The sequence below is a fragment of the Leucopleurus acutus genome, assembly GCF_964270905.1.
Source record: "Leucopleurus acutus genome assembly, chromosome: 8".
NCBI lineage: Eukaryota > Metazoa > Chordata > Mammalia > Artiodactyla > Delphinidae > Leucopleurus > Leucopleurus acutus.
In genome coordinates, this window is record NC_139151.1 from 100,413,239 (window position 1) to 100,431,854 (window position 18,616).

Sequence of the window (18,616 nt, forward strand, 5' to 3'; positions counted from 1 at the left end):
TGGAATATTGAGCTCATGCATCTAGTCAAACTGCTGTTTGCTTTTTGCTGCAGCCATAGCTACGATCTGAGTAAACAGAGGAGAAGGTTTGGCTCCCAGTTCTACGAGCTGGGCGCTGCGCCATCATCCCGTGAAACACAAGGGGAAGGATTTCGGAAGTGACAGGCCAGGGCTAATGGGGAAGAAAGTACCATCCTATTCCAGGGGCTACCGAGCAGGGTCCAAACTCCCCATAGAGGGGTGGTGACGGGGCAAGAAGGCATTCCCTTCATCCCTGTGAGAAGCCAGCATGTTTTATAACTGTGGGCAGCGGAGGGAGGAGACAAGCACCGTAACCCACCCCCCAGCAGATAAGCTCAGGCTTGGAAGATGCCAGCGAACCCCAGCCTGTAAGTGGGGGACCTTGACCTGGCTCCCAAGTCCTCTGTGTGCAGCCCAGGACTCTCCCTCTCCGCCCTGCTGCCCGTCGGCTACAGGATCTGGCAGCTCCATGCTGTGTGTGAAGTGACCTCCACCCTCTGGATTGCATCATGCAATAGCCATGCCCCTGACCACGTCCTGGGTGGCTGCGTCCATCTGAACAAGAAAACTCAGGGATAGGCTTTGTCCTTGGACCTTCCGGTGTACGACCACAGGAACGTGATCTGTCTCTTTAGAGTCTATTATATCAGATGTTAAAATGATGGGTTGATGGAAAGATCAATATCATGAATTCAATCTCTAAGTGAGCCCATTGTCACATCAAGGAAAATAAGGAATCTCTGTCTCTCCTGGGAGTCTTCACCGTCCTCCCCACTTCCCTCCTCCTTCCTCCCAGTCTCAGAAGGCATCTGAGTCTCTTCAGAAAAGCCTCCCCACTTGTTCCAGTAACAGCCACCACCTCTTGTGCACTGATCCCATTCCCATACTTCTTTCAGAGCACAGGAATCAACGACCCCATCTTGCTTCAAAATCCCTACCCTCTCTCTCCTGCTGGCTTCTTTTGCTCCGCCTATAAACATCTTCAAGTCTGTCCCGGATGAAAAGTCAGACCTCCTGTGTCTGCCTCCTGTGCCCAGAGACCGTCCCATCTCTCCTCTTCGCTTTAACTCCAAACTTCCTGTAGCCCACTTTCATCTCCTGAGCTTCTCCCAGGGATTCCTAAGCCCCTGCCAGGTGCAGCCCAGCCCGGCTACTCGATGGGAGCTGCCTCTCAAGGGCCACAAATAGTCTACAAGCATCGAATCCAGCGGCCACTTCTCAACACCCATCCCATTTGACCTCTCTGTAGCAGTGAACCCAACGGAAAAGACTCTTCCTTGTGAGATGTACTTGGGGCCAGCACTGCTTGTTGCTGACTCAAAGCCATTTCCCTTCTCCTTCGCTGGCAGAATCCCAGCTTAGTTCAAGGACAGGAAAGAGATTCTTTTATTTCAGCAAGATGGGCACAGCTTCCGGTCCAAGGGCAGCATGGGTCCTTTCTGACCAGCGGGATATAGGGGGAGATAAACGGGGGTCTTCTGGGGACAACCCCTCTACCACCACCCACCCCCACCAATACGAGGGAGCCGTGAGGACAATGTCTGCCCAGGCTGCTCCCTTTTCTGTCTTTGAACTCAGTCGTGTGAGGATGTGATGCCTGAAGCTGAGGGGAGTTGAAAAGGACCTCAGTGGCACTGACCAGAGATTTGCTACTGACCATCTCAACCGTGAGAAAAAGAATCCCTCTTACTCACAGACACAGAAAACAAACTAATGGTTACCAAAGGAGAAAGGGGGTGGGGGGAAGGATAAATTGAGAGGTTGGGATTAACATATACACACTACTATGTATAAAATAGATAACCAACAAGGACCTACTGTATAGCACAGGGAACCACACTCAATATTATGTAAGAACTTATAAGGGAAAAGAATCTGAAAAAGAATATATATATTCTGAATTGCTGTGCTGTATACCTGAAACTTACACGATATTGTAAATCAACTATACTTTAATTTTTTAATTTTAAAAATAATCCCTCTTGTCTACATCACCACTGGACACTTTTGCTGTTACCTGCAGCCAAAAGTATACCCTACCAATGTGGTACTCCTCTCTTTTTACTGACACTACCTCCCTATCCCTTGGTCTCAAGTCCCCTTGACAGCCCCTCTGCCACCCCTTGACTATCAGCGTTCTCCTGGCCCCCTGTGCTCCTTAAGCGCATAGCCCCATCAGCCACCTGTTCATCGATTCAACAAATGCCTGTTGGCACCTCTCTGTGCCAGGCTGCCTGTAGGCTTGCCACTCCAGTGGGGAAGACAAACAATGAACAAGATGAACAAGTGAAAATGTCAAGTTGTGAACAGTGAGCGCTCTGAGTGAAATGATTGGCTAAAGAGGACGATGAGGGGCTTCCCTGGTGGCGCAGTGGTTGGGAGTCCGCCTGCCAATGCAGGGAACACGGGTTCGATCCCTGGTCCGGGAGGATCCCACGTGCCTCAGAGCAGCGAAGCCCATGCACCACAACTACCGAGCCTGCGCTCTAGAGCTCTCGAGCCGCAACTGCTGAGCCCACGCGCCTAGAGCCCGTGCTCCGCAACGGGAGGGGCCCCCGCAATGAGAAGCCTGCGCACCACAACGAAGGGTAGACCCCTCTCGCCGCAGCTAGAGAAAGGCCCGCGTGCAGCAACGAAGACCCAGCGCTGCCATAAATAAATACAAATAAATAAAGAGGACGACGAGAAGGATGTTGAGTGATGGGAGGCGGGAAGTCAGATGAAGGTGAGATCCAGGATAGAAAAGTGTGAGCCATGGGATGGTGGTGATTGTCATGCTAAGTGCAGTTGGAAATCACTGGGTAAGAGGATGAACAGTCAAATTTGTGTTCCTAAAACAAATGGCTGGAATTTGGAGCCAGAGTGGAAGCAGGAGCCCAGTGTGGACTCACAGTCTCCCACGTGAGAGATGGTGGTGGCTTGGCCTTGGATGGTGGCAGTAGAGATGGAGAGAGATGGTGTGTTTCCTTTGTGATGTAGTCCCAAGATGCACATGATGGGACTTGCTGGTGAGTGGGATACAAGGGATGAGGAAAAGGGAGGCATGGAGGATGACACTCATATGTTCTACCTTGGACACAAGGGAGAGTAGCACAATTTACTGAGATGGAGAAAAGAATTTGGGAGTGAGGGAGGCAAGCCATTTTTGGAGTTTCATTTTGGAAATGCTGAGTTTGAAATGCCTCCAGAGACATCCAAGTGAAGGGGGCAAGGCTGGAGCTCAAGGAATTGAGAATTTGGAGATTATCAGCCTAGAAACGGTCTTTAAAGTCACAGGAATTGATGCGATCCATTGAGTAAAGCATAGAAAGAATAGAATAGGGCTTTTCAAGTTAGAAGTATCAGTTATTTTTCACTTCCTCTCTTCTCTTCATGTGTTAGAATGCCACATCCTATTAGTTCTAAATTCAGAACACTTCTTAAAGCTGTCCTCTCTCCCTTGCCATGGCTCGTGCCCTTCCAGCCTTCACCGTGCCTCCCCTGGAGATTTTCAACCAACACCTGGCCTTTGGTCCCTCCAGTTCACCCTTCACTCTGTCACCTGTGGGGTCTGCCTCTGCTCAGCTGGAGCAAAACTGAAACCAGAGCATCCAGGAGGGGACCGCAGAGAAGCAGTCATGGAACGACACCAGGCTGGAATGGCGTCACCTAGACCTGAGCTGGAGAGGCACCAGCAACAGAGAGAGAACCAGGTGCCCGGGTCAGTAACCACGGCAACCGGGGAGGGCGCGGCAGATGCTGGCCATACATCCTATTAAGCATCCATCTCTGGCCGGGGTTGGCTTTATTGGCACAGTTCACTCGCACCAGCCAATACCCAGCATGCCAGGGGGCCCTCTCTAAAGCAGACAATAGCAACAATAACAAAAATAGCAATGGCTAACGTTTATTGAGCACTTACAATGTGCCAGGCACCGTGCCAAACACTTCACGTATGGTCCCTCATTTAATAACACAACCCTATCTACAAGGCAAGGGGAAAACTGAGGCTAAGGAAGAACAGCTTGTAGGGGGTGGGGGGGCTGGAACTGGATGCAGGCAGCCCCTCTCTGGAGCCAGAGGTCCTACCCACGATGCCGCACAGCCTGTTCCTTTGCATTGTCTGCAGAAGGGGTTAGTGGATTAAGGGTCTGTTAGATTCCTGTAGTTTCTTGCTAGTTGCTATTATTTGAGGGGTGGGGAAGGTGGGAAGGAACTGGCAGAACAGTCTCCTAGCGACCGCCTCATTAGAACCATCACAGTCCCTGCCATGTTTTTGTCTTGGAGACCCAGCTAGTCAATAGCAGAGCCAGGATTTGAACCCAGGACTTGAACTTGGCACTGCACCACTTTCTTCCAAGAAGGTCACAGTCTGGTGTCCACAGGAGGAGAGAGAGCCCTCAGGGGGGGTTTCAGCTCACCCAGAGGAGTGGGGACTGGAGGAGACTGGAAGCAGGAGCTGGAGTTTGAATTGTAGGTCCGGATGTAGGGGCGCTGCTCCTGGAACACATCTCAGCAGGAGGACTGTGTCTAAACGCACTGCCACGTGCACAGTCAGAAGCTCTAAGTTAACTCTGAGGCCACCAAAGGGTTTGGAAAGAATATCATCTTCCACCACCAGCCAGCGCCCTCAGAACGACCATGGACAGAGAGACTGTGGAAAACCAGACCATCGAAATAACAATGCGAGGTGTGAATAAGAAGACATCAGGAACTATACTCAATATTCAGTAATAAACTATAAGGGAAAAGAATCTGAAAAAAAGAATACATATATCTGAGTCACTTTGCTGTACACCTGAAACTAACACAACATTGTAAGTTAACTATACTTCAATTAGAAAAAGAAAAAAAAAGGACATCTCTGCCACTTTATCCTTTGGCATCAGGGACAAGGGAGCATCCCCGAACCCAGAGGATAAGTGAGCCCTTTACGGCCACCCGACCTCCAGGTCCTGTTCCACCAACCCTATCACTAAGGGCCCTTGAGGACACCAGAGCATCACTTCACCTTAGAATAAGGCTTAGTTTGTAAGCGACAGCAGTGACAGCTGCCCACCAAGAATAAGGACAGGGCTACTTCCTCACCGCCCGGGGCCAGAACATCAGAGCCGCAAGGGGCTTTAGTGATGGTCCCCCTCAGTCCCCTCACCAGAGGGGTCACCCGGTGCAGGGGTGTTTTGAGACAGGAGAGTCTGATGCGAGCCTCAGGCGATGGCCATTTCTTGCAACTAACCCACCCTCTGTGCAGACCCCTGCCAAAGCATGCCACGCCAGCCCTCATAATGAACAGAGCCCAGCTTTGTAAGCACTGAATGACTTTGGAGGGTGGGAGGAGGGAAAAACATTGGCCAGTACTCACGTTACTCACTTTACAGCTCTGATTTCGTTCCCCTGCGTATCAGAGGGAGTTCTGGCTCTACCTGGCTCCTGCCTGTGTCAGAAGAGCAGGAGCTGACTCTGTCTCCTCCATTTCCCCAAGCCTAGCAGGTGTGGAACCTGAACCACCCGCCCCAGACCCACCTGGGGGCCTGATCACATCAAATTCCTGGCCCCCCCTTCAGATCTACTGACTCAGACCCTCCAGGATGGGGCCCAGGAATCTGTATGTGTCCAGAACCCCAGCTGATTCTGAGACTCACTGCCGTGCTGACTCCTTTATTTAACCGTGGCCCGTCCCACTGGGGAAATCAGCCAGGCCCTGATGGGGACCACAGGGAGGGGAACCAACCATCCTGGTGTGGATGAGGGGTTTCCTGGGACATGCGACTTCCAGGGCTAAAGCCAGGACAGTCCAGGGCAAGCCGGGATGTTTGGTTATCCTATAGCCCCTTCAAAACCCCACGCAAGGACGCATATCCAAATCACTCCAAATCACTCGTACTTGGGATTGGAATGGTGTTGGGATGCTCTCAGAGCCGCACGTGAGCGTGGGTGATATGCTGAGATTTCACAACACTTCAAAGGAAAAAAGGAAGTCAGACCATGAGGAACTGACTCAGGGGCTCTAGAAAAGGGCCCATCTTCCCCAGACTGTCCCCTCCCCAAAACCTACCATTGCAACTGTGTGCTGAAAGAAGCAAACACCTACGCTGAGCTGACTGTTCCCTCAGGATCAGAGGGGTCACCCTGGGCAGGAGGAGGTCATGAGAATCATGGGGTTCAGAGGAGAACCAGAACGTCTCCTGGAGATCAGACAGCCCTGGTCCCCCATTTCTCAGATGAGAAAACTAAGGTCCAGAGGACCACATGATTGTCAGGGTCACACAGCTAACAGCCCAAAGGTGACCTCAGTCTTCCTGTTCTCCACACTCCTCCACAAGCCCTTCTGCTGGGCAAAAAAAATGACCCGTGCAGGAAGGGAAACTAGAAATATTAATTGAGGAGGGGGCTGGACGCATAGACTGATCAGAGCAAAAGAGTGTGTGAGGGATCATGGTGCTCTAACCCACGTTACAGATGAGGAAACTGAGGCACACAGAGGTCCAAGGTAGTTCCCACGGTTACATACAGGAAACCTGTCTTGCAGGTCACTTAATGCCTGTCCACAGTGGCTATAGAAGTGGATTCTGCAGCAGATCTTAAGGTTTGCTGTATCTGAAATGAGGGACTCACGTGACAGTGTCCAGCAGAAATGTGGGCTGGACCACAAAGAGCTGGACACTTGGATCCAGAGACCCTGTCCCGAAGCCTTCAGCCTTGGAGAGCTTTCCCAGAAAGAGTGCATACCCAGGCCAAGTGGGGCTTACCTTGGAGAGGGCATCGGGGGTGACGCCCACTTTTCCCTTTCAACAGTTTTGAGTTGTCTGAAATAATTGGTAAAAATTTGGCTTTTTTGTCATATCTTTAAAAAATGATCATACAGCCCAGGGAACAGTATTCACTATCTTGTAATAAACTATAATGGAAAAGAATTTTTTTTAATATATATGTGTAACCAAATCACTTTGCTGTACACCTGAACCTAACACAGTATTGTAAACCAACTATCCTTCAATAAAAAAAGAAAAAAATGATTCAAGGGAAAATAAGCCTTTCTTTAGTGGATAGAGAAGAGCAGGAAGCTAAGCCCTGAGCTTTGGAAGCAGAGAGGTGAGGACAGTGGGATTTTAAGGTTGAGGATGAGATTACAGAAAGAAGATCAGGGCTTTCCTGGTGGCGCAGTGGCTGAGAATCCGCCTGCCAATGCAAGGGACACGGGTTCGAGCCCTGGTCCGGGAAGATCCCACATGCCACAGAGCAACTAAGCCCGTGCACCACAACTATTGAGCCTGTGCTCTAGAGCCCGCAGGCCACAACTACTGAGCCAGTGTGCCACAACTACTGAGGCTTGTGCACCTGGACCCCGAGCTCCAAAACAACAGAAGCTACGACAATGAGAAGCCCGCGCACCGCGATGAAGAGTAGCCTCTGCTCACTGCAACTAGAGAAAGCCCGCGCACAGCAGCAAAGACGCAACACAGCCAAAAATAAAAAGTAAATAAATAAATAAATTTATAAAAAAAAAAAGAAAGAAAGAAGATCAAAGGATCCCCCACTAACTGGAGGGAAGGTGGTTGGGATGTCCTGGAGAGGGGGTGTCTGTATCGCAGTAGGGTTGGAATCTAAATTGCCTTTTTAAGCACATTAAGATTATTTAATCTGGAGATCATAAGACATTTCCAATTTTCATACTCAAGAGTAAGAGAAGGACAATACCTAAGGATTTTAGAACTAATTTCTAAAAAAGTGTTTTGAGTTCTGCATAATTGAGAATTCAAAAATATTCCCTCCAAGTCCATGACAAAATGGGAACAATCTTCCAGGAATGGACGTCTCTGTGGTTGGCCCAGTAAAACCTGGGCGTTGTGGAACCCTCGGGGAATGAATGAGTCACTTTATAGAGTAGAATTTCCTGAATGGCTGAAGATGAAACCTTTAAGGGATAGACATTTAAAGTTTTAAATAGAAGTCTTTCTAAAACGGCCTCTTGGCCTCCTGCATTCTAAAACAGGGTAGCTGGGACCTCGTCTCAGCAACCCCATTGCTGGGTGGCACCCTAGGGCTTAAGAGGGCCTGAAACTACTCCACTTTCAGTATCTTACATGCAGAACTTTCCCTCTATAATCCTCCTACACTGCTGGTAGGAATGTAAGTTGGTGCAGCCACTATGGAAAACAGTGTGGAGCTTCCTCAGAAAACTAAAAACAGAATTAACATATGATTCAGCAATATTCCCGGACAAAACTATAATTCAAAAAGATACACGCACGCTTATGTTCATAGCAGCACTATTCACAATAGCCAAGACATGGAAACAACCTAAATGTCCATCGACAGATGAATGGATGAAGAAGATGTGGTACATACACACAATGAAATACTACTCAGCCATAAAAAAGAACGAAATAATGCCACTTGCAGCTACATGGATGCAACTAGAGATTATCATGCTAAGTTAAGTAAGTCAGAAAGACAAATACCATATGATATCACTTATATGTGGAATCTAAAACATGGCACAAATGAACCTATCTACAAAACAGAAACAGACTCACAGACATAGAGAACAGACTTGTGGTTGCCAAGGGGGAGGTTGGTGGGGGAAGGAAGTGTGGGATTAGCAGATGTAAACTCTTATATATAGGATGGATAAAAAACAAGAACCTACTGTATAGCACAGGGAACTATATTCAATATCCTGGGATAAACCATCATGGAAAAGAATATTAAAAAAAGAATGTGTGTGTGTGTATAACTGAGTCACTTTTCTGTACAGCTGAGATTGCCACAACATGGTAAATCAATTATACTTCAATAAAATAATTAACAAAAAAAAAAAAAAGAACTTTCCCTCTATAACCACAGACCCCCGCCCAGCCACCGGCTGTTCCTCACTCCCACCACACCTGCCCTCCCCTCTCATTTCATCTCTGGTCTCTAGCCCTACACCTCATCCCTCCTTAGGACTAACAGTTCTTGAAAACGCAGCTGCCACGCCCAGTGGGTCAGCAGTTTTCTCTGTCCCTATTTATTAAAGCTACAGAACTGAAAACTACTGGAGAAAGTCATGGAAGTGTGCTATAAATTATCATAGCAACAGCCCATGTTCATTCAACATAGGACACTTTCATTTATAAATTATTATAAATCACTTACACCCCCGAAGTAACCAGCACAGGCAGTTTTAGCCACATTTTTATGATGAAACTAAGGTCTACAGGTTAGAGGAGCTTCATAAGGTCACCTGACCAATAAATGGTGGGTGGATAACGTGAACACAGGCCCTCTCACTCCAAATCCATGTATTTTGCTACTTTTTGAACCACCAACTCTGAAAATATCTGCTCTCTAAAATCTGCCAAAAGAATGGGCAGAATAAGTAAAAACTGGCAATCCAGCTGAGCGCCTTTGATATGAAGGTCAGTGGAATCAAGCCTGAAAATGACCTTTTACTCCCATGAGTGTTAAATCGTTTCTCATGCAAATCACTGTAATTGTTAATTGCAAAGAAGTGTTGGGTATACACAAGCCACCAACGCATTTCTGCGGATGAACCAAAGGGTGATGTGGTTTTAAAGGGTTTGCACTATAAGTGTGAGCAGTCCCTAATGGAAGAAATCCAAGGTGAGGGTGAAGGTGTCATTCTCTCTGTTTTTATCTCCAAGTCCTATAGACCAGGAATGTGTTTCTAATGATGTATCCATCTTTAGCTATTCCAGGACAACACAAAAGTGCCTTGCGTTGATACAAGTTAATTATACAGAATATTAGCCATCTGGATTTCTGCAACCCTTATCACGCCTCGCCTCACTAGAATGTTCCAAGAAGACAAGGACTTGATTTTGCTCATTGCTATGCCCAGGGTCTGGAACATAATGGGCTTTCAATAAATACTGGTTAGATCAATGAATGAAACAAAAACGTATCAATTCAAACATGCCGGGACTTCCCTTGTGGCGCAGCGGTTAAGAATCCGCCTGCCAATGCAGGGGACATGGGTCCGAGCCCTGGTCCGGGAAGACCCCACATGCCACGGAGCAGCTAAGCCCGTGCGCTACAACTACTGAGCCTGTGCTCTAAAGTCCGCATGCCGCAAGTACTGAAGCCCGTGCGCCTAGAGTCCATGCTCCGCAACAAGAGAAGCCACTGCAATGAGAAGCCCGCGCACCGCAACGAAGAGTAGCCCCCGTTCACCGCAACTAGAGAAAGCCCACACGCAGCAACAAAGACCCAACGCAGCCAAAAATAAAAATAAAATAAAAAATTTTTAAATATCCCTGATCCAGTATTTGTGATCGTTTAAACAGAGGCTATTAAGCAAATTGATCGTATATCTAAAATGAGGAAGCATTTAAACTATGTGGGATAATAAACTATTTACAAACAACATGCCTGCTAATTATGAATCATTTGTATACTCATTAAGGTCCCCAAGTTTCTCTTCTAAAAGACCTAGTTTACTTGGTGGTTATGCAAAGCCTAGGTCCTTCCTCTCAGCTTAGTTCAATTACACTTAGTGTAGTCTTCAAAGTAATATAATTGCATTTCTTTAAAAGAAAATTCATATTCTACAATTCAAACTTTTGCAGTGATCTCACCAGAAAGCATATCCTATAAACATCTTAAATTCTCGATGGCTAGCCCAGCATTCCAAAAATGCATCTTGAAACACTCAAGCCTTTTGACACTGAGGAATGCATGCTAGCAGCTGTAGTGGGTTGGAAAAAGAAAGATGGACACGCTTTCAGGCAGTTTCCACATACCCTGCTAGAAATTGCTGCAGTGTCTTTCTTTCCTCCATGTATCTATCGAGTGGCCCAGATCTGCCATTTTCACCATCAAATCGTTGCACATGCTTTACTCCTTTGAAGTTCAGTTCAGCTCAGTAAACATTTCCTGCAGCCTGATCCTGGGTCAGACCCAGCCCCGGTACTGAGGGCTCAAGGATGAGAAAACATGTAGTCCCTCCCCTCCACAATCTTCTTCCATTGGGGAGAATTATGTGAGTTATATTCCTCATATTGGGATTATATTGACATAACCAGACTATAATGAGAGCTATGGGCTCTCACAGCATAACGGGCTGTGTGGGTACAAGTAAAGGAACAGGTCATTCCACAAGAGGGAGAGGTGTCAGGGACAGAGAAGGTGACACGTGAAACCATTCAAGTTTACAAAGTGGACAACACGGGGAAAGCAGAAAGTACAGCTCATCCACGTATGAGCGCTGGATCATAAACCAAAAATTACATGGAAAAACCCCATAGAGATTAGAAAACACTCCTGTAACTAGGGCTCTGGTTCCTAGCCACCAAAACCGCAAAAGCTGAGAAGTTTAAAACTCATCGCATCATCCAATTGCTTTGTCATGCAGCCACGGAGTGAGGCTTGAGTGCTGAGTAAAGGGTCCAATGAGTGGCCATCGCAGGTGGGCAGGTCAATAACTTTGTGAATGACCATTTGCAGCAGATCATCATCTCCTGACAATCTTCAACTCATCTCTGTTCTTTCCGGGTGGGGGAGGGGGGAGCAGTGGGACTTCTAAACAGCCCAGTTATCCACAATAACCCTGTGCTAACCCAGTTGGTGAATGTCAATTCAATACATAGATCATACGAGATCATGGGTCTGTTGCAACCCCTCGGGCCTGACCCTCCCTGCCACGCCCCAGATGCCGGCTCCGCCAGTGGTCTACCACGGCAAGTTAAAGAACTTCTGAGCTTATCTGCACCACTACAGGAGAAGTTGGGCATGAGCGTCAGCCTCCTGCAGCCATAGGGATGAGGACAAAAGGGTCACCATCTGGAACTATGGGGATGCCGGCAGTCCTTGCAGGAGGGCTTTCTGGCTGCAAGCACAGTTCGAGGTACCCTAGAGCAGGACTTCCCTGGTGGTTAAGTGGTCCAGGGGTTAAGACTCCACGCTCCCAATGCAGGGGGCCCAGGTTCGATCAGGGAACTAGATCCCACATGCCGCAACTAAAGATCCTGTGTGGCGCAACTAAGACTCGGTGCAGCCAAATAAAGAAATATTAAAAAAAAAAAAAAAAAGCTACCATTGAGCAGAGTGCCTCGAAGTGACATTTCAGACATTTCGTGCTGGGACTTCCCTGGTGGTCCATGGGTAAGACTCCGCGCTCCCGATGCAGGGGGCCTGGACCCGGTTTCGATCCCTGGTCGGGAATCTAGATCCCATATGCTACAACTAAGAAGTCCGCACGCTGCAACTACAGACCTCTCGTGCCACAACTAAGACCTGGCGCAGCCAAAATAAAATAAAAAAACCATTTTGCGCTGGATAATTCTTTGCTGTGGGAGACGGGTCTGTGCACTGTAGGATGTTTAGCCCCATCCCTTGTGTCTCAGTCGGTTTAGGCTGCTATGACAAACACTGTATACCATAGACGGGTGGCTTAAACGACAGTAATCTGTCTCACAGCTGTGGAAGCTGAAAGTCTGGGATCAGAGTGCCAGCATGGTAGGGTTCTGGTAAGAACCTTCTTCCCGGTTTGCCGACGACCTCTTAGTCATATGGCTGAGAGAAAGAGAGGTTGAAACCAAGCAGAAGACGTGGAACGGGCTCAGGCTGGCAAGGGGACCACCCACCAGCGCCCACCCTCACTACCCGTGTTATCAGTACACCCTGCGGCTACAAGTCCTCCACCTCCTCTCTGAGTCTGTATTTGCGTTACTATGAAAAAAACAAACAGTCGGGGCAAATCACAGCCCCACCAGAAACCTCTGCGTTATGCTGGGTATTTATTGGCCGCTTAATCTGTGCCAAGCACTGTTCTAAGCCCTTGCAGGAATTCTCTCATTTAATCCTTACGACACACCTATGCGATTGGTACTGTAACTATAAATGTCATAAATGGGGAAAGAGAGGTACAGAGACGGAGGGAGACCGGCCCCGGGCCAGGCAACCAATAGGAGGCCAGGCAGACCGCAGCCAGGTGGGGGGTGGGGGGTGGGGGGCGGGAGAGTGCGATGCGTGCGCAGGCGCAGTGTATGCGCGCCTCACCTCCATCCTCCTTAGCAGTTAGGAGAAAGAGAAGCTAAGAAGAAACGGGGAGCCTTCCCTGAACTGACCAGTCCACACAACTGTCCCTCCCGTCCTCCCGCCCTGAGCTCTTAGGCCTTGGTCAACACCCTACCCTAAGCAATGCCTGCCAGAAACCAGCCACTGCCCACCCCAGGGTCCCTCTGACACCATACCGTCACCTCCCACTTCCTACCTCTCCACCAGCACTCCCTGACTCATCCCAGCCCTCCCATGCATATAAACTCAGCCAGCAAAGCCTGTGCCAGGAAGGCGTTTCCCCTCACCCGCCTCCCAGCCTCTGCCGGAATTCCTCAGAGAGGTCCAGACCCCTACATGAGGATGGCCAGGGGCCCTTGTTTAAAATACTGTGACAGTGAAATAAGCCAGACACAACAGGACACAGACTACATGATTCCACTTACAGAGGTCCCTAGAGTAGTCAAATTCAGAGCCGGAAAGTAGAGCGGAGGTCACCAGGGACTGGGGGAGGGGGAGGGGCATGGTTGTTTAATGGGGGCAGAGTTTCAGTTTGGGGAGATGAAAAAAGTTCTGGAGATGGTTGGTGGTGATGGTTGCAGAGCCATGCGAATGTACTTAATGCCACTGAACTATACACTCAAAATGGTTAAATGGTACATTTTCTATTCTGTGTTCTTTACCACAGTTTTAAAAAAATGCTGTGACAAAATCAGAATCTTGAGTGGTGCGGGGAAGCCCACGTTTTTAACCGGCTCCCCAGTGGTTCTTATGCCCCTCAGCATGAGAGCCGGGAATGTCATGGCCTCTTAGCTGTGCGACCTCAGTCAAGTCACAGAACGTGCGGATCCCCAAGTCCCTTGTCTGGAAATGGACGTGAGACTTTCCTCACCTGTTCTTGTGCGATTACACTAGAGGAGGAATGCAATGTGCCAGGAGTGTGGGAGCTGCCCAACAAAAGTGAACTTGACAGTCGGTCCGCAAACACTTCCTGAGCAGCCTGGGTACCAAGCTGAGCCGGGACCTGCCCTCCGTCATCCCTCAGGTCCCTGCGCCTGCACACCGCAGGGGTCTCCCTTCCCCCATGCTCAGGCCTCCGGAGAGTTACCTGCCAGAAACAACATCTGGCAATAGGTAAGGAGGGTCCTGACTTCTCAGAGGCCTCGGCTTGGCAGGTCCGGTCCGCACACACATTCCATTCCTCTCAGCAAGAGCCCACGGGCTGGGAGGGGGGTAGGGCAGGCCCCAAGGCCGCCTCACACCAAAACTGGACCCCTCCGGCCCTGCCAGTGCCCCTCCCAGCCTCCGCCGCCGACCCAGGGCCCTTGGTTCAGCTCTCACTCAGGCCATTTCTACCGGCTTCCAGACATCAGGAGAGCACTGGTACGAAAGTGTCTCTTCTTTTCCTTTTTTCTCCTCTTCTACTTTTCCCAAACTGACCACCTCTAGCCATGTTTAGAAAAGAAGAAAGTCTACACTAGTACAAAAATAGCTTTAAAATAATACCTCCCAGGCCTTTGGGGATAAAAGTGTTTCACTAATGTGACAGCTAAGATTACAAAGTGCATCTCCTTCAGCACTTACCGTAATAAGAGAGTTGGATGTTTTTAATACCTTTATGTTTTTAAAAGAGGTCCATTTACTTGCGTAGTTTGGGGTCTGTAAAGGGGTAAATGTGCTAGGAAGTCACCTAAAGAGTCACTTCAGGCTAACACTTTTGTCTTGGGTACCAGGAGGGTCGGAAGGCTGCCAGGCTGCTCGCGACCCCTTTATTAAGGTGTCTCCCCAAGGGCCTGTCACGTACCAAGGAGGACACCCTGGAGAAGGGCCAGGCCTCCAGCCCTCCAACCCAACCCTCCCGCTCCCTTCCTTCCCTCTGCGTGAGGCCGTAGCATAAAATCAAAGTCCTCTTTCTAGAACCGGCTCTCCAAGTGGGTCATCCAGCCCTGCGTGCAATCTTGTCCTTTTCCCTGTTTTGCCTAAGAAATTATTCTTGAAAAATTTCCAAAATGGCTTTGGAGAATATTCATATCTCGAATAGTTCACTTCAGTGAAGTGTTTTTCACTTTAATAAAAAACGATGGCAACTTTGGCCGGTGCCTGGGAGCTGGAATCTAGAGAAGAGGGAGTAAGATGCCCGGTGCCCTTGTGGCTTGATTCTGCTGGATCTGTAGAAGGCTGTCACCCACTCTCTCCCCACTTCCAGCAGGAGGACAGTAGGCAGGGCTTGGGAAGCCTCACCTCGCCCAGACCCCCACTTCCTGCCAGGCGGGCAGCCCTCTGGCCCCCACTGGTGCCCGCTGGGAGAGCAGACTGGACCCAGTGACCTGTCCTGGACCCTGAGAGCCACAGAACCCTCCCCTTTGCCAATCTTGCCTCTCTACTCCTTTCTAGATCCCCCAGTGACTGGTACTCTAAGGGTGGGAGAAAAAAAAGCTCAAGGGTTACATTAAATCATTGGTTGTGACAAAGTGCGTCATTCTAGGTACATCAATTCAGAGGCTAATCGAGCAAACAGGATTAGTGAGAGGAGGGCCTAACCCTTTCTCCGAGGGGTAAGCCTCCAAAGCCTTGATCTCTGGCCCCAAACAGGGCCTTCCTTCCTGAGCTCTCTGCTATGCCAGGAATTCTGCACACAGTAAAAAAAAAAAAAAAAAAAAAACTCCCCTGGATTTACTACTTTCGGATCTGACCAAGTTGGAATGCCTGCGTGGAGAAAGCTCCTGGCCTGGAGAAGGACGACACTGCGACACTGCGTAGGAAACCGGGCCTCAGTAAATAACGCCCTTCACAGAAAAGCCCAGAGGCTGTCTCTCATGAGGGACTGGATGTAAGAACAGCGCAGCCTGGGTAATTGCTGGGCTGACCCTTCACCCTGAGGTAACTTGCACGAGAAGGAAGGTGTTATGGGCTGAATTGTGGCCCCTGCCCCCCAAATTCACATGTAGAAGTACCTCCAGTACCTCAGAAAGTGACTGTATTTGAAGATGGTCTTTAAAGAAGCAGTTAAGTTAAAATCAGATCATTAGGGTGGGCCCTAACCCCACATGACCCCGGTGTGCTTATAACAAGAGGAAATAAGGTCACAGACAGTTACAGAGGGACGACCGCGTGGAGACAGGAAAAGACCGTCATTTATAAGCCAAGGAGAGGGGCCTCGAGAAACCCACCCTGCCACACCTCGATCTTGGACTTCTAGCCTCCAGGTTTGTGAAAAACAAACGTCTGCTGCTCAGCCATCTGGTCCTGGAGGCCCGAGCAAACTCGCACAGAAGATGCAGCTGTAGAAAACCGCGTGCCCCGGATGGGAGTGGCACAGATGAAACTTCAGGAAGTTCAGAGAAGAGGTGAGATTTATCAAGAACTTGCAGGGAGGGCGGGAGATCCTCAGATATGATGTTTGGCTACAACTGATTCGCTGAGAAAATTTATGCTGCATCTGTGGAAGCCCTTTCAGTCAAATCGCTGAGGAGGGAAAGAGAAGAATGAAAGAAAAGTGAATCTGCTCTGTATGTGGAATTTCCAGAATTCCCCTCCCTGTGGGGTCCTAGGTTGGGGTGGCCACGAGAAAGGTGTGCAGGACTTGGAGGGTGCAGGGGAAGCGCAGCCCTTTTGTGCTCTGAGGGTGGAGCAGGGCAGACAGATGCGGGGCAGTTCAGGCATACTTCTTAGTGCTGGGGCAGCCACTGGCCCGAAGCCCCTCCACTCCTGGGCCAGGTGTGTGCAGCTCTGGGGTGCGGGGCCCCTGCTTGCCCAGAATGTCACTGCATCATGGTGATCTCAGGTGGTGCGAGCCCTTCCGGTCTGTCCCCTATCTTTCCCACTCTGCATGCATCTTCCCTCCCAAGCTGGCCCAGCTGAGACCAGCATTCTAGGCTCCACCCTCCAGCGCCTCATTCCTGCCTCCGCACCTCCTACCCTCAGACCTACCACTGCCACCAAAAAAACCTCCCCGAACCTCTGCTTCTAGCAAGTCATCCTTCAGCACACTTCGAAGGCTGGGTCCTTCCAGATCAAGTCTAAACCCTCTGACTAGATGCTAAGACCTTTTATAATCTGTTCCCAACTTACTGCCCCGCCGTCTTCCCTGCTGCTCCCCAGTACACGCACTCTGCCGAGTGAGGCCAGTCCCTTCCTCCCTGTTGGGGTCTGCCATGCCCACTCCATCACTCAGATATGTCCCCACGCTGTCAGACCTTTCCTTCTTCAAGGTCCAGCTCAAGTCTCATCTCCTTCACAAAGCCTTCATCAAGGCCATTAGGTGCAGTATTTAGGAGAAAAGACTCCAGAGCCAGGCTGTCTGGATTCAAATCCTGGCTTTGCACTTCCAGCTCTGTATGACTTTGAACAAATTACTCAATCTTTCTGTGCCTCAGGTTCCTCCACTGGAAAATGGAGATGAACAGCGTTCGCAGGGTTACTGAGAAGATTAAATGAGTTCAAGTCACGTAAAACATTTGTATCGTGCCCGACACACAGAAAGCACTTGATAAGGGTTAGTTCTTATTTCATTTTTATTATTACGTGACCATTTCATCCCTCTCCAAGACTCTTTCCCCTGAATTTCTACACCTGGTATAATAGAGACCACATCACTCAAGTACTTAATTATAGTCAGTCTTGTACTGTTCGCTGCAATTTCATGTGTAACAAACAGGAACAAGAACATTTTTTCTGTGATCAGAACATCAATAAGCAACAGCTTATTCATGAACAGAAACTATTCCTCATTCTTTACTTTCAGCATAAGGGGGAGAACTTGCCCTGTTTCTTCCTGGTAGCATTTAACCCCTAAGAGACCCAGGAGGGAAAAGATAGGGACAACATGTCAGGAACAGGAAGACATGAAAATGCCCACAGAATGGTCCTGAAACCCATCCTCCTGGAACATTTGAACACCAAGAAGATGACATTTTGACAGACATGGTTTTCACATCAAGAAGCACTGTCTGGGGGGGTGGTCTGACCAGAGGCAGGGCCCTCAGCCAGTGTCTGCTCCCTGGAAACTGAACAGCACCCAAGTAACAGAAGACCCCAAAGGCCCAGGGCCCAAGGGGCCAGCAGATGGCCACAGTATCAAGGTGGGGTGGGCCCCTGACACTGTGCAGGCTCCCAGCTTTGCTGCCAAGGGCCTTCTGGTTTACCACCCAGACCACTGAAAGCTCATGAATCAGTCCATAGATCAAGACAATACAGGAGTTATGTGGCACTCAGCTGTTTTGGGTCTCCGTTTCTTCCACTTTAAAATGAAGGGATTGGTGGAACCAGAGGATAGCTAACAAACCACCCAGTTCTGCAATTCTGCACAGTGAGTTCTTTCGCAGTCAGAGCAAGCAAAGGCAGTCAAGGAGGACTCTGAGAGTTTGATTTCCATCAATACTACCCAAAGCACTCTATAGATTCAAAGCAATCCCCATCAAAATTCCAAAGGCATTTTTCACAGAAATAGAAAAAAAAATCCCAAAATTTTTATGGAATCACAAAAGTCTCCAAATAACCAAAGAAATTTTGAGAAGGAAGAAAGCTGGAGGCATCGCACATCCTGATTTTAAACTATATTACAAAGCTGTAGTAATCAAAACAGTATGGCATTGGCATAAAACAGACACATAGATCA

The 18,616-nt window shown here is 48.9% G+C and overlaps 1 protein-coding gene across 2 annotated transcripts in view; it reads right to left on the bottom strand.

Annotated features, from left to right (window-relative positions):
* The window catches only part of AHNAK (AHNAK nucleoprotein), an 82,733-nt gene that overhangs the window by 8,011 nt on the left and 56,106 nt on the right, over positions 1 to 18,616 (bottom strand). Inside the window, exon 6 of one of the 2 annotated variants that reach the window (XM_082844049.1) lies at positions 4,686 to 4,755. The exons of the other annotated variant lie outside the window; for it this stretch is intronic. Coding sequence (XP_082700175.1) covers positions 4,739 to 4,755 — 17 coding nt within the window. The 3' untranslated portion in view covers positions 4,686 to 4,738. Of the gene's footprint in view, positions 1 to 4,685; positions 4,756 to 18,616 lie in introns of those variants that run through there. 2 annotated transcript variants of the gene reach the window in all.